Source organism: Sarcophilus harrisii, chromosome 1 (genome assembly GCF_902635505.1).
Source record: "Sarcophilus harrisii chromosome 1, mSarHar1.11, whole genome shotgun sequence".
In the NCBI taxonomy this organism is placed as follows: domain Eukaryota; kingdom Metazoa; phylum Chordata; class Mammalia; order Dasyuromorphia; family Dasyuridae; genus Sarcophilus; species Sarcophilus harrisii.
In genome coordinates, this window is record NC_045426.1 from 683,358,102 (window position 1) to 683,373,798 (window position 15,697).

The 15,697-nt window shown below is 43.1% G+C and overlaps 1 protein-coding gene across 1 annotated transcript; it reads right to left on the reverse strand.

Annotated features, from left to right (window-relative positions):
• Window positions 1-449: 449 nt before the first annotated feature.
• On the reverse strand, window positions 450-14,995 carry BRI3BP (BRI3 binding protein). The gene is made up of 3 exons (XM_003760950.4): window positions 14,689-14,995; window positions 7,822-7,924; window positions 450-5,161 (listed from the first exon to the last, which is right to left on the reverse strand). Exons 1-3 carry the CDS (start codon window positions 14,884-14,886, stop codon window positions 4,704-4,706), a joined length of 759 nt encoding a protein of 252 aa, XP_003760998.2. The 5' UTR covers window positions 14,887-14,995; the 3' UTR covers window positions 450-4,703.
• Between the last annotated feature and the right edge of the window lie 702 nt (window positions 14,996-15,697).

Below are 15,697 nucleotides of genomic sequence, written 5' to 3' on the forward strand. Positions count from 1 at the left end.
AAACAAAAACATTATCTCTTTACTACTAAAACAGGAGTGTTCCTTTCATATCCAAGAGGTAAGGTGATACACACCTTACAAGCACAGATGTATGTGTATAAGCAGGATGGAGTAGGTGGCCAAAACATCAGGGATTGGGGACTGAAAAGTCAAGGAGGAGGCAGCTTGAGCAGAAATCAGATGTTAGTTGGTAGCAGTACAAAAGGAGTATTTAGTGGCCCAAAAAATTTAATATACATTTCCCATATTTAAGGACCATTCCATTACTTATTAAATGTTGATTAGAATTTGGAAATCCCATACCCGAACAAACAATACATCTGATACACTTCAAAAGAACTGATGGATCTTCTTCTCACTATCCAACCAGTTAGCAATGAGTAAAAGAACTCAAGGTCCCCACACACAAACTTATGGAAATGTAATCAGCAAAGGCATTTAGGAAATCCTTACAACAAAATTACGGTAAACATTTATTAAGCTTTAATTTTCACAATATTTTGTTTCAGTTCTGAAATCAGCCTACAAATATTTCACTACATTAACATCAATCTGGTGATCATTTAATAAATAAAGGAATGTGTGTATATATATACATATATATATATATACCTTTATAAAAATAAGTTTGATATATTTAGGATTCCCAACAATAACAGCAGTAAACCTGATTCCCCAAGGGTCATATGCTTTGGGTCTTACACAGATCACTAGCAACAAAACAAGTTCTTTTACAGGAAAAACAAAAACAAAAACAAAAAAAAAAAACTCACAATTTTTACAAACTTAAATACTATCTAAATCTGCAATCTGGTATAGGAAACAATATGAAATATCACTAATATCAGTGCTGACAACTGGTGTCATACTAAAAGACACAATTTCCAGTTAGAAATAGGGCAAACAAGGATGACTGTTTCATTGGACGTTGAAGGGTGCTAATCGACATCACCATCACAAGAATTCAATGAAACACTGGATTCAAGAAATTTAACACATGCGGTTAATTAAGTTGACATTACAGTAAAACCATTATATTTTTTAAAATATACATTAAACATATGGTCAATAACTCCATTAGCTGCCAAATATAGAGAACTGGTATATAATGCAAACCATACTCAGAAACACAGCTGTTCGAAAAGCCTAAATTGGAACCAGTCTATATTCCACAGGACAGGGCATCGACAAGGCATTTAATAGCAAAACAGTCAGAAGAATGCAATATTCAGGAACAAGGCTGATTTATACCAGATACTATACAGCAAACTGATTAACACCCAATACCAATTAAAAGCACTGTATCACATCCGGAAAAGAAAAAGAATTCCATTATCTATAGATAAGAGGCAGAGTTCTGAAATTTACAAACTGCCCCCCAAACAAGGTACTTTTGTACAACTGTGACACATTACAATGTACACCCATATTGTAGGAGCTTTGACATCTTAAGCTTTTAACCCTAACACTTTGTAAGATAACAGCTGAATTTATAGTTAGATCAGCCAGTTTCAAAATCCACCAATAAGTATGAACCAGCAGGAGAGATGTCCTTTTTCTGAAGATCTGTTTAAGTAAAGATGGGGCAGGGGAACATCAGACTGAGCTGAAATGAAGTAATTAAAGCTTATCTCTGACCTTTCTAAGAGCAAGGCAAAACTCGCATTTGGGAAATCCTGTTGCAAAAAAGGCAGATTTACTACTCCCCACCCACATCAATGGGATTGGGGTTGGAACCTAAAGCAGAAAGGAGGTGGGAGACTAGAGGGAAGTTGAGGAAATAGCAACAGAACTTTGTATGGAAAAATATATTTCAACACATCAAGGGAATACACTAAGACATCATGTGCACACAATGGGACAAGCCAAAATTTGCACTGATGAAAAAAAAATTTCTCCCATTCACATGTTCAGCATAGCAACTTAAGAGATTCTATCAAGATGGACAGTTTGCATTTATTTTATTCAAAATTACTATTCTTAGTAAATAGCCATCATGATATAGATAATAGTAGGGAAATTAATACTGATTAATTTTCTGTGTTCAGTTTATACTTATAATAGCATCATAGTATTCATTAGAACCTATCATGAGAAGTATTGCTTTGTATTATTATCCTATAGCATTTAAGATATACAAAACATTGTTCAAGGTATGAGACACATGGTACAAAAATATATTTTTCCACATACAAAAGGGTGAGCTCAAAAGAAAAGGTTGGGGGTGAGGGGCAGAGGGGAGTGGCCATATAATATCAGCTTTCATCCCACTGAAGATCTCTACAAAAGCCCTCTGGTAGATGAAAACAAGCCTGGACCAAATTCTGTTAAAGGTTTATATGTAGTATCTTCAATGTGAAAGTGTCTGTCACTAACATCCAGGCTTCTGATCGGTTTTTAAAACATCGACAATCCTTTAAGAATGTTATCACCAGTTAAAGATTCTTCATTTAAAAAGAGAAAGGCATCTTCCCTACCTGTATATTAAATAGTATAAAATTATACACAGATAAGCTTCCATAGGAAAATCAAGCATGAATCTCATACTTCTTGCGACTCAGAGGAACGGTCCCCATTACAGACTTAGGGCTTTTAACCCTTGGTTCTATTTTCAGGGCATTTTCTCTCTCACAGACATGTTTATTCCCCCCCCACACACACACATACACACACCCCCTGTGCCCTTCAAATTTGCTAAAAAGTCAACCTCTTTTCCTTCTCTGGTCTTGTTCTTTGTCCAGCAAGATACTTCTCATGTGTTTTTACAACTTTTGAGATATTAATAGAGAAACAAACTAATTCCTCCAGGAAAAAAATTTAAAGCACATAAACCAACAAACAGTAACAATAAAAAAAGATTTAGAACTTGAGACATATTGTAGATGACACACAGCATATTCATGTGTCCTATTATAGGAAAGAAACTGAAAAGCAGTTAAGTATCTAGAGATCCAACAATAATTCCAAAAAAGTAATTTGGGGAGGGTCCTGCCACCTAAGCTAAAATGAGAATGACTCTCTTCCCCCTGAGCTCAGCTTCCAGAGATATTAAAAGTATACACTGGGCTGAAAAATCTTGAGCTAGCATATCTTGAGTTGACACTATTGGAACCATTTCAGTCCAGAAAATACATGTTACTCCAGTACCCATAAAGATCAACTGAATTGAATACTTCCCGAATCAACAGGAAGACAATCAAAGCAGTCTTGTGTTCCATTATGTGCAACTTTAAAACAGCAGTTTCATTAAATTCTCAAAAAATGTTTTTCCAAATGCTTGGAAAGAAAAAAAAACAATAAAAATCAGATGAGGTTAAATTCTGGGTTCTCCAAATTATGACTGGACTCTTGACAGGACAGGTTCTTTCTCCTATCAACTCCCCTCAGCCCAGTCAGATTTCCACTTAGTGGTCAGATGGGGAAAAAGAATACTCAGGTATTAAGGGAGGGAATCAGCAGGCAAACATTTCCTGCCCCTCAAGATTTGGAGTAGCTTCTCACACACATTCCCAAGGGTTCTTCTTTTGTTCCAGCAGATTTCACTCCCATAAGCCTGGGAAGGTACCAACTGACAAACCAAAACTCCCTTCCCAGAGCAAGCACCCTCAAATCCTGCGAGGATTCCAAGCTTCTGCCCTGTGGTAACTTCCCCAAAGATTGCCAAAAATAAGGATACCACAGACTTCTGGCAAAAAGCACCTAGAGATTCTATGATTTAAAATGTTAAGAATAAAACCTGCAGAGCATTTATTGCTGCCCAGTGGTCCTGAGAGGATGCTTAAACTTCCCAGTTGTTTTAGCTGCTGTTTTTTGTTTTTTTTCTTTCAGAGACCCTGGGTGGGTCCTGAGTCAAGCCAAGGCTTTCTAACAAGGAAACCCTTAAAAGAGGGTTATCACAAGACCTGCCTATTGAGAGCCATGTTACAACCAAACTTCAGACTCTAAAGCCCAAAAACATTTATCTGCCTGATGCTTGGATTTGGAACCCTTTGGAGGAAAATTCCTAGTTTCAAGTATGACAAAATACAGAACAAATACCAGGTCTGCTTGCAAAAATGGATCCTTCATTTAAAAAACTTGAGAAAATTAAAATTAAAATAAATTTTTTTTTAAAAATAGACTTGAATGGGGCAAGGACAACTGTAAAAATTACATCTGTTAACCTGAACTCAAAAAGTTTTCTATTCGTTCACACACCAATTGACATCTGATAACTCAACTACAGACCCCTGACCCCAATGCTTACAAGTTGTAAAAATGCAAACCCCTTATATGTGGAACCCATGGTATCTTTTTAGAGCTGTGAAAACAAATGCTTGAAATTGTTTCTCTAAAATGCCAAATTCACATAATCTTCTCCTTCTTAATAAACTTGACTCAATCTGCCTTTATAAAAACCTTACAAAATATGTCTTTAAACACTTGAAAAAAAGTAATTGTATGTACTATATGCATGGATAAATTTTTTAGTATACAGCTAATGTGGATTTGATCATTTGAAAAAATATTTTTTTTTTATACAACTAATGGTTGTCAGGGTGTCTCAGTGTTCTAGATAAGTTATTTTAAAATTCTTCTCAGCCTAAAATTGAAATGTGGTCCAATAACCTCACAATGTGCCATTTTGTTGCTTTGTAACTTTTAGTAAGATAGTGCTTTTTGATTTTCCAAGAGCTGGTGAAAGGTGATTAACCTGGCTTGTCTCACTTGTCACTGTCTCGATCGATGCCTTCGAGCACTCGGGAGAGGCGGATGTTGAGTAGTCTGATCTGGCTGTCAAGGTGGTCAATCTTCTCCTCCAAGCTGTGGCTGCCCAGGCTGAGGTTGGAGCTGCCGCCACCTCCAGTGGTGCCTCCGCTCCTCCAGTAGAAGCCCACAGGGCCCGTCATAAAGTAAATGGCAACCACCAAGCAGAGGGGCAGGACTGCCTGCTCAGGTTCTCCCTCATACTTTTGCAGTATGTATACACAGGAGAGAGCAAACAAGGTGACCCTTACAACCCAGAAGAAGCGACCAAACAGGACGTGCAAGAGATAGAAAAGAAATCCCAGGAAGAGAGATAAGAACCAGTAGGCCAGGAGGACGGCACCAACCAACAGCAGAGCACGGGTGGGGTTGTTAGCCACAGCTGCGGGGCTAAAATAATGTGTCAGATTCGAGGCTGAAAAACAGGGAAGAGGAAAAAAAAGGAGTGAATTTCCTACAAATTCCTAGTGGGCCCTCGAAATTCAAATGTGGACACAGATAAGATGGATACAACGCTCAATACCCAGTTATGGGACCTCAGAGCAAACCCCCTCCAAAGTACTCCCACCTCCCCTCTGTAGTCTGTTAGCTCTGTGGAAGGGGCTGAATCTCAGTCTCAGAGGCAGGAATCCCAGGAAACCCCAGGGTGCTAACTGACCGCCTTAGTCTTGTTCTGATAACTTGTGGGAGAGCTCCCAGGACTATGGCGAGCAAAATCCAAACTTGTCCCTCTACTGATTGTAACAGGGTCAGAGAGAAGCTACACGGTCATGGCCCACGGTTAGAAACCTTCTGCAGGAAGCCTTTCCCGATTCCTCTTAATTCTGATGCCTTAACCCACTGGTAGTTTCCCAATTATCCCGTCTGCAACTTGTACATAGTTGTTTGACTGTGAGATCCTTGAGATCCTTCCCCTCAGCCTTTGTGCCTGGCACAAAACAGATGCTTAATAAATGCCGACTGAAAGTATCTGGGGAAGGATTCACATTCACACCAGGACCAACATTACACCATGTCCCCATAATACCCTGGTAGCCTTTGACCATGGGGAAAACATGAGTAACCTGGTTAACAAGTCAATCCCACTGTGACGTAATAAAATATAAAAAATATATACGTATTGTATTTGTGCCCGCATGTGGGGCAGTTAGGGGACACCATAGTGCACAAAGCACCAAGCCTGGAGATCTAGCCTCGGACTCTTACTAGGTGGTTGACCCTGGCCAGGTCACTTCACCATGTTTGCCTCAGTTTCCTCATCTGTAAAATGACTGGAGAAGAAAATGGCAAATCCCTCCAGTATCTTTGCCAAGAAAACTACAAATGAGGTCAAGAACAGTTGGACACAATGAACAACTGAACCTACATACACATGTCTACATACACACACTAGCATCTGTTTAGGTGTTTCAGTATATTTGATTATCTCAGTTTCTTCATCTGCAAAAAAGGGACATTAACTACAGAATAGACTATGAAGGGTTGCTGGATCATGTGTCACAACATAAAGAATGCTCCTTGCATAAGGACAATGTACACACACAAGCCACACCTTTATTAACTGGGATTCTCAGAGCACAAAATAATGGCAGAGCAGGGTGTTGATAACATGCAGATGGCAGAAAGCTGGCCTGGAATGAAAACTCTCTAGAGACTCATCTGGGTAAGATTAGAGGTCTCTGAGCCTAGGACTGTGGACCCCCTTCTTTTCCTGTAATATTTTAATGAGAGGGCAGAGGGGGCATTTCACAGGTGTGAAAACTGAAATGCAGAGGCACCAGTGGGGCCAGCCCCTAGGGTCTCGGCATGTGATAACTCATTTCTCAGTGGCTGCTCGGTAAGGAAGCACATGCTGTTCTCCAAAGGGTAAGGCAGTTGCTGCCCTGTCACATGCAATCTCTTGTAATCAGTTTGGTTCTTCAGGGCTTGTTGGAAGGTATTTCATAATTTGGGGAGATGGTAAACACAGAATCTACACAGGATTGCAGGAAATTGCTGTATCTGGGTTGTCTCCCAAGAGTTGCTATTAAAGGTCCTGGGGGGAAAGGGATGGCCAAAAGTAATCCCTGGATGAGCTAGGCTGCTCTTCTCAGGGATTTGCTGGTGACTATTAAGGAGGGAGTCAAACCCATGTCACAGTAGCCAGCCCTCAGTCATTCATCGACCACTGTACAAAAAGTGAGCCTCTTTATTATGTGCTGGGCACCAAAGGTACAAAGACAAGAAAAAACATCTGTCCCCTCAAGAAGCCTGCCTCCTCTACACATGAGGAGATAAGTCAGTAAAAGTAAGTTTTTAGAGGGATACAGCCAGGCAGGCAGGCAGGCAGGCAGGCAGGCACTGTCACAACTGGCAGCATGACCCAGGAAAGGAGCTAGCGGATTCCAGTCATGGATGAGGAGGAGTAGGTATTGAGTGCCTGGGAGGAGGAGGGTGAAATCAGTGCAGACAGCCATGGCGAAAGCAGGTCACCAAGAATTTTAAATGCCATCTGAAGGAATCTGTCTTTTATGCACAGAAATGGAAGGATAATGAGGCTTCTTGAGCAGAGAGAGGAATGACAGGGAAAGACAAGACCCCTAACTGGGGAAATGCCAGTTTGCTAGCTGTGTGGAGGGCAGAGAGGCAAGAGTATGTAGGTGGGAAGGCTAATGAGGCAGTTTTGGCACAAGTTCAAGTGAGAGGTATCAAGGACTTGAAATGCAGCCCAGGCCCAGTTACTGGTCCCTAATACCCCCATCCCCCCAAAAGGGTGCAAAGCAAATAGATATACCAACTACAGACAGACGGATGGCAAAATGAAAGGGGCTGACAATCGGACAGTTCATCAGGAGACCCCTTCCCAGGCCCGTCCCTCGACTGGTGTTAAACGACAGAGTGTCTCTGCTTCTTCCCCTACAGAAGGGAAACCATAATACCACTTACCACTTGGTGGAAGTATCATAAGCCATGTATGATGAACAAGCTATGAATGTGATCAGAGGGAGCCAATGCTCCAGAATACTCCAGTATTCTATACTCTCCCTGACCCACCTGCACATGGCCAGTTATTGGAAAAGTTGGCACTCTACCTACCGTCAATTCCAAGAACATCCAGCAGATCGGTCCAGAGTCTCCACAGCGTTTCCACTAAGACATCAACTCCATTTACAAATCTCTCAGTTGACCTGGAGAAAAACTACAAAAACCAAGACATAAAGTTAATAAAGAATCCCATAAATTCCCTTCTCCAATATCTTCCAAGACTGGCCACAGGGCAGACTATATATGAATTTCTGTTCCTTGCCAAGATAAAAAGGAGTTACAGAAATGTTTGAGGAAAGACAGACTATAAGAATAGTCTTATGGAGGTTCAGGCCAGAAGTAAATAGACACAAAACCCTGGCTCGGGGAACACGGGAGGCTGGAAGGGGGTAAGGGTAAAGATGGAAGAAGCTATTCTTCAGTGTGCACTTCAGGGAAGAATCATCTGTCCAAAGCTTAACTATAACCTAAGGCCACTTAACGATTCTGAAGTAATCTGTTCCCTTGCCCTAACATCCTGCTTTGCTTGTGTGGAGCATGAGCGGGTTCATCTGGAAGATGTAATAATGAGACAGAGAAACTGAAGGATTCCAAGTTCTTAGGCTAAATAAAGCCAAGGGGCTGACACTATTATCAGTCCAAGACGGTTGGGTTGTACTCCTTTGGAAAAGGAAGAGAAGGGAAAAGAGGGAGAATGTAGCTACTTTGAAGGAAACTTGGCACCCTTTAAAACCATATTCAGTAAACTGGGAAAACATTTTTACAATTAAAGGTTTTGATAAAGGCCTCATTTCCAAAATATATAGAGAATTGATTCTAATTTATAAGAAATCAAGCCATTCTCCAGTTGATAAATGGTCAAAGGATAATAAGAGACAATTTTCAGATGAAGAAATTGAAACTATTTGTAGCCACATGAAAAGGTATTCCAAATCATTATTGATCAGAGAAATGCAAATTAAGACAACTCTGAGATACCACTACACTCCTGTCAGATTGACTAAGATGACAGGAAAAGATGATGACAAATGTTGGAGGGGATGTGGGAAAACTGGGACACTAACACATTGGTGGTGGAGTTGTGAACTGATCCAACCATTCTGGAGAGCAATTTGGAACTATGCTCAAAAAGTTATCAAACTGTGCATACCCTCTGACCCAGCTGTGTTTCTACTGGGCATGTATCCCAAAGAGATTTTCAAAGAGGGAAAGGGACCCACATGTGCCAAAATGTTTGTGGCAGCCCTTTTCATAGTGGCAAGAAACTGGAAATTGAATGATGTCCATCAATTGGAGAATGGCTGAGTAAATTGTGGTATATGAATGTTATAGAATATTATTGTTCTGTAAGAAATGACCAGCAGGATGACTACAAAGAGGCTTGGAGAGACTTACATGAACTGATGCTAAATGAAATGAGCAGAACCAATTCATTATACACTTCAACAATACTATATGAGGATCAATTCTGATGGAAGTGGCTATCTTCAGCAATGAGAGGACTCAAATCAGTTCCAATTGATCAATGATGAACAGAGCCAACTGAACCCAGCAAAAGAACACTGGGATATGAATGTGGACCACAACATAGCATTTGCACTCTTTCTGTTGTTCTTTGCTTGTATTTTTGTTTTTCTTTCCAGGTTATTTTTACATTCTTTCTAGATCCAATTTTTCTTGTGCAACAAGATAACTGTATAAAAAAACAGGATTATGTGATGATCAACCATGATAGACTTAGCTCTTCTTAGCAATGCAGTGTTCTAAGACAATTCCAATAGACTTGGGATGGCAAATGCCATCCACAACTAGAGAAAGAACTATGGAGATTGAACGCATATAGAAGCATATTCTTTTCACCTTTTTTCTTTCTCGTGCTTTTTCTCTTTCCTGCTCATTTTTTTCTTGCAACATAACTAATATAGAAATATGTTTAGAATTATTGTATGTGCATAACCTATATTGGAGTGCTTGTTGTCTTCGGGAGGGAGGGAGAAAATTTTGGAATACAAGGTTTTGCAAAACTGAATGTTGAAAACTATCTTTACATTAATTGGAAAAAATAAAATGCTGTTAAGTGGGGGGAAAAAAACCCACATTCAGAACCATCCAGCTACAGAAAGACCATATTGTCATCTTCAAATAAATCAGATCTATCTCCAAGAACAATCATCTGAAATCATATGAAAAATCGAGGATGGGCCAATGTATTGACAGCCTGATAGCCAAAACCAAATTTGGTGAGAGGGGGTAAGTAGCCCAGAAGAATCCAAGAGGCTCATCACTTTCTCAGCAGGAGTGAAACAACTCTTGGGAGTGATACACTGTCAGGAAAGAGACAACTTGAGCTTAACCAAACTGAGAGAAAGGAGAAACAATGTCTCCTCAGCAACGACTTTAGGGAGAAAGGGCTGGCAAAAAAAGGTCAACTCATAGAAAACAAATATCTAAAAGGTGGCTTGCTGTGTGGAAGAACTGAGAGAAAGGAGAAACAATGTCTCCTCAGCAGCGACTTTAGGAGAAAGAGCTGGCAAAAAAAAGGCCAACTCATAGAAAACAAATATCTGAAAGATGGCTTGCTGTGTGGAAGAGGAATTAGATTTCTCTTATTTCACCAAGAAAAATGAAGATCAAGGGGAAGATGGGGAGCGAAGGAAGATCCTCAAAAAGGGAAGACTTTCTAAAAATTAGACTTATTGTGCTATGAGAAACATGTGAGGAAGTCACAAAGTCACAAAAATGGACTGATGCAAGATGAGATGAGTCTAACAGCCATAAATGTAACATAAAGGGAAAGAAAAACAAAGAATTCTTCCAGCTATAATGAACAAACCTGAGCCCAAGAGATGTGAATATGTATCTCCCTCCCCTTCTTTGTTAAGGCAGAACAGAAGGGATGGCTTCTGTGTCTACTGTCTGATTCAACTGAGTATGCTAGTTTTTGCTGACTTGTCTTTTATAATTTAAAATTTTTTTTCTCAGATCCAAATTCCCTCCATTCCTCCCATCTCATTTCCCACCAATTGTGAAGGCAAGAAATACCAAGATTCATTGTTTTATATATATGAAAACCTGCCTTTTAAAAAAAGTTAACAGCATTTATGATGCTTTAACATTTACAAAGTATGAACCATTTTCTTAAAGTAGAATATCAGCTGCCTCACAAGGCAATGAACAGTTTCCTCTCATTGGAAGGCTGGCTCTCAAACAAATGAGGGATAACCATTGTTATAGGAATGTTGTAGAAAACATTTTTGTGATAATTTCAGAAAGGCCTGGAGAGACCTACACAAACTAATGCTGAGTGAAATGAGCAGGACCAGGAGATCATTATATACTTCAACAACAATACTATATGATGACCAGTTCTGATGGACCAGGCCATCCTCAGCAACGAGATCAACCAAATCATTTCTAATGGAGCAGTAATGAACTGAACCAGCTATGCCCAGAAAAAGAACTCTGGGAGAGGACTAAAAACCATTACATTGAATTCCCAATCCCTATATTTATGCACACCTGCATTTTTGATTTCCTTCACAAGCTAATTGTACAATATTTCAGAGTCTGATTCTTTTTGTCCAACAACAACAACAACAACAAAAAAACAAAAAACATTTTTGTTCAACTAACCCACCACCTTCTTTCCCAATGGACTTGAATTGTTTGGCAGGTGTTGCTTTCTTATTAAACTTCTTGAGAACGTGAGAACTTCCTAGTGAATGTTAAGCTCTTCAAAATTATCTAAGGTACAATCTGAAGCTGGATTCAACCATCTGAGACCAGAAACCTAAAGCAACTAAGCTTATCAAGTCACTGCCAGGAGGCGATTTGGGCCCCACCTCACCACAATCCATCATCATGAAGCCTGGGCCCCTTATAACACTGGAAGAGCTGTCACCATCTCTCCTTCTTACCGGCTCTCCCAGAAAATTGCAGGCATAATGAGGCACAGAAGGGGGAACCATCTCTGCCAGCCCTGAAGGCAAACCTTCTTTAAGAGCTTGGGAAGGACAGAACAGATATTTGCTCATCACACAGGAGCCGGTTCAAGTAGGCAAAGCGCTCTCCTCTCTCCCAGTGCTTTTGCTTCCCCTTCAGATCATGACTCCTGAAACTCTGAAGGCAGCAGAGATTCAAGAACACCTACCTACAATGTTCTTTCCTTACAAATAAAGAATCCTAGACTCAGTAAGCGACTTGAGGTCACTGAGGCAAGTAAGCAGCAAGTACACTCCATTCAAGCTCATCAGGTTGTCATGGGCTTCCAGTATGGTTCATGCTGGCTCCCTTTCAATGCTCTCTTCCCTCTGCCTAAGATGCCCTCCCTCAGACTTCAAGGTTCCTGCCTGGAGCTCTCAGATCTCTTAGGGCCACATTCTTTTTTCTGTATCTGGACTCCTCCAGCACTGCACGTGCCCCATTTCTTTGTCTCACTTGTCATGCAGTGCCTTGCAGGGCCATTTTATGTACACAATGTGGGCTCTCCAGCTAGATCACAGGTTCCCTGAGCATAGAACCCAAGGGTGTGCTTGTTTATACTACCCTTATTTATACCAGCAGCTAAGACTTTTATATTATTTACTTTGCATCAGGAAGTATGTTAAGCATTTTACAATTATTACCCCATTTGATCCTCACATAAACTCAGAACGGCAAATGTTATTCTTATCCCCGTTTTACAGATGAGGAAATGAAGGTTAACAGTAGTAAAATAACATAGACTAAAGCTAGATTTGAATTCAGATTTACCTGACTCTGGCCCCAGAGCTGTTAAACTCCCATTATAAAACAGTCCAATAGTATACTTGAATGTCCTTTTCGGAGGGGAGGAGGGAAGGAAATCACAAGATCTCAGAGCTGGACAGCAATGACTCTGGCCCAAACAACTAAAATGTTCCTGTCAGACACAGAGCTATACACACACCAATGACTGACATAAGGTATTCGGGACAATACCTTTTGTATACATTATCTCCTTAGAGAGTTGTCTCATTAGTTGCCCCCATTTGAGAAAGGGGGTTAAGTGTCTTGCTCCATTTCACATGGTCTGAAGTATGGAATTCAAACTTGGTTCTTCCTGTTGAGTCCAGCACTCTTATGAGCTTTTATATAATGCTCTTCTATTAACTTTTCACCACCATATCACTAAGCAAAGTAATCCTACTAAAGATCCATTAAATGAACCTTAATGAAAAGCTTAGGGATCTACTGGCATCTATATCCTCCTCTCCCTCCCCCAATATTCAAAAATAAATACATCTTGCCAAAATAGATTGGAAAACCAAATTTATACTGTTTATACTCTGAACCTCAATTTTATGAAAAGAAGGGATTGTACTTAACATTTTCTAAAGATCCTTATTCAATCAAATCCAAAAAGATCCAAAAAAGAAGCAAAACCCAGTCCCATCCGCAAGGAGCTTACAACTTAATACTGTAACTATATGCTAAACTATGATACCTTCAAGATTCAAAGCCTCCTTTCAGTATCTGGTAAGGTCTTTTTCTATGTAGCTGATACAAATCCTTGTGAGACAAGCTAAGTTTAGAGAACACAAGCTCCCTATTTTTTCTTCCTCTTACTACTATGTTTAGGTCCCCTAGGCTGGAAATCCAAAGACTATATTATACCACAGAGATAAAACCCAAGTTTTATTCGCAGACCATTCTCCTAGGAATGGTAGATTAGGATAGGCTGGCTAAATGAAAGCTACAAAAATACATATTCCCAACAAGGTCATTTGTTGAAAGAGTCACTCCTCCAAACCTTTTAGTAAAGGCTTAAAAAAAACGACAAAGAGCTGGTTTGGCATTTCCTCACCTCTCTAAAAAGTAAACTTTGACCCACAGGTTCTCCCCAATCTTTCCAGAGCTGGAATCCTCCAGTTCCTTTTATTACTCAAGGGTAGTCAACAACTTTTGTTCTTAGAATCAGTCTAAATATCTACCACTTGGGGGGGGGGGGGGGGGGGAGGGGGAGATGGAAGAGGTAGAATGCAATTAAGATGAACAGAGGTCATTACTTCTGGGAACTCTGCCAGTATCGGCAACTGCCTCAACTGTCTGCAGAGATGCTAATCAGTGCCTTGCCCCATAAACCTGCTGCTGGAGGCCACAAAGCTCCGACTTTATCCCTTCCCCGGCTCTCTTCAGGGACAGAAGGCTCCCAATAAAAAGGCCAGTTCCAGCCTCTAAATTTAATCGCTGAGTTTGGAAAAAAGGTAAATGTGGGTCCACCTTGGAGAGCTGAGTCAGGAAGGAGTGCCAAGGACGCGCTGTGCCCCAGCGCTGCTGGATTTTCCTGAAGAAGATAACGAACGTGCTGTTAAGTTTCCCCGGGAAAGTGGGTTGCGGCTCAGGGGCGGAAGGATGAAAACCCCAACAGGAGACTAACCTAGGCGGTATTTACATCAGGGACCGGGAGTTTGGGGGAAGGGAGGTCAGTCTACTTAAGAGAAATCGTTTTTTCCCCGGATGAGGTGGGCGAGTGAGGACCACTCAGGGGTCAGCTAAGGCCGGCACCTGCTATTCCGAGGCGAGAAGGGGACTGCGGGGAGCCTTCCCTGAGGGTCCCCCAAAGGCCAGGGCAGGCGCGGTGCCCAAGGAGAAAGCCTGGCGGGGTGGGGGATTTGTAAGAGCGCAGGATGACCAGAGAGGGAGCCCAAGGTACCCACGGGCCAAAGTGCCCTTCGTTCTCAGCCCCGGCCCGAGAGAGGGATGGCGGGCGGGGGAGAAGTTGGAGGGAGAAGCTGTCCACCCACCCCCCCCGACCCCGAGCGTGTCGCAAACGCCCCCGGGCCACGCTGCTGCTCCCGGGGTTCGGGCCCCCCCCACGCCCATCCCCACCGCGTGCCCAGCCTCGGTCCGTGGGCGGGGATGCGCGGGGGGCAAGGTGACCCCTGGGCGCGCGCCCACCTTCTGCACGGCTCGCACGTTGTCCTCCCCGCACAGGCTGCTGACGCTCTGGTAGACGCCGCTGGCCGCGCGGCGAAACGTGTTCTGCTTGTCGGCGCGACCCCGCGCAGCCTGCGCGCCGGGCCCGGGCAGCTCGACCAGCAGCAGCAGCAACAGCAGCGCCCGGAGCTGTGCGGGAGGCCTGGCGCGCGCGCCCATCGTCCGTCCCGTCAGCTCGGCGAGCCCCGACGGCCCCGGCGCGGCCTCCTGCACGTCCCGCTCCCGCCGCCGCCGCTCGCTCTGCCAGGCGCCCGCCCTGCGCCGCCGCCGCGCTCCTTCCGCTTCCGCAGGCCGCGCAGCGCCCCCGGCGGCGGCTACCGCACGCCCCGCCCCCGGACCGCCCTCCGCCCCGCCCCTGGCCACGCCCTCGGACCCTCGGCGCTGCTGGGAGCGGGAGCGGGAGCGGGAGCGGGAGCGGGAGCGGGAGCGGGAGCGGGAGCGGGAGCGGGAGCGGGAGCGCCAGCGCCCGAACCTGGCGGGGGAGAGGGGCCCGGGGCTCCTCGCTGTGCGCTCCTCCCCTGGGGCCCGCACCCGTCCCTCCTTCCTTCCATCCTCTCTCCCTTTCTCTCCTTCCCCTTCCTTTCTTCCCTTTCCTCCCCTCCCTCCTTTCCTCTGTCTCCCTTCCTCTCTCCCTTTCTCTCCTTCCCCTTCCTTTCTTCCCTTTCCTCCCCTCCCTCCTTTCCTCTGTCTCCCTTCCTCTCTCTCCTTTTCTCGTTCCTTCCTTCCTCCCTTCCTCTGTCTCCCTTCCTCTCTTTCTGTCTCTCCTTTCCTCCCCTCCCTCCTTTCCTCTGTGTCCCTTCCTCTCTTCCTTTCTTCCCTTTCCTTCTCTCCCTCCCTTCCTCTGTCTCCCTTCCTGTCTCTCCTTTCCTCGTTCCTTCCTTCCTCCCTTCATCCATCCTTCTTCCTTTCTTCCTAGGGTGTACTGGAAAGGGGCTGCAAACAATGACAGTAAACAATTTAAAGACATTGA

What these genes read in the sequence shown, in the direction of transcription:
- BRI3BP (XM_003760950.4), bottom strand. Translation starts at nt 14,886, where the DNA reads ATGGGCGCGCGCGCCAGGCCTCCCGCACAGCTCCGGGCGCTGCTGTTG. An exon ending in ACGTGCGAGCCGTGCAGAAG is followed by an intron (nt 7,925 to 14,688) that starts GTGGGCGCGCGC and finishes TGGTTTTTGTAG; the next exon opens with TTTTTCTCCAGGTCAACTGA. An exon ending in GGATGTTCTTGGAATTGACG is followed by an intron (nt 5,162 to 7,821) that starts GTAGGTAGAGTG and finishes CCTGTTTTTCAG; the next exon opens with CCTCGAATCTGACACATTAT.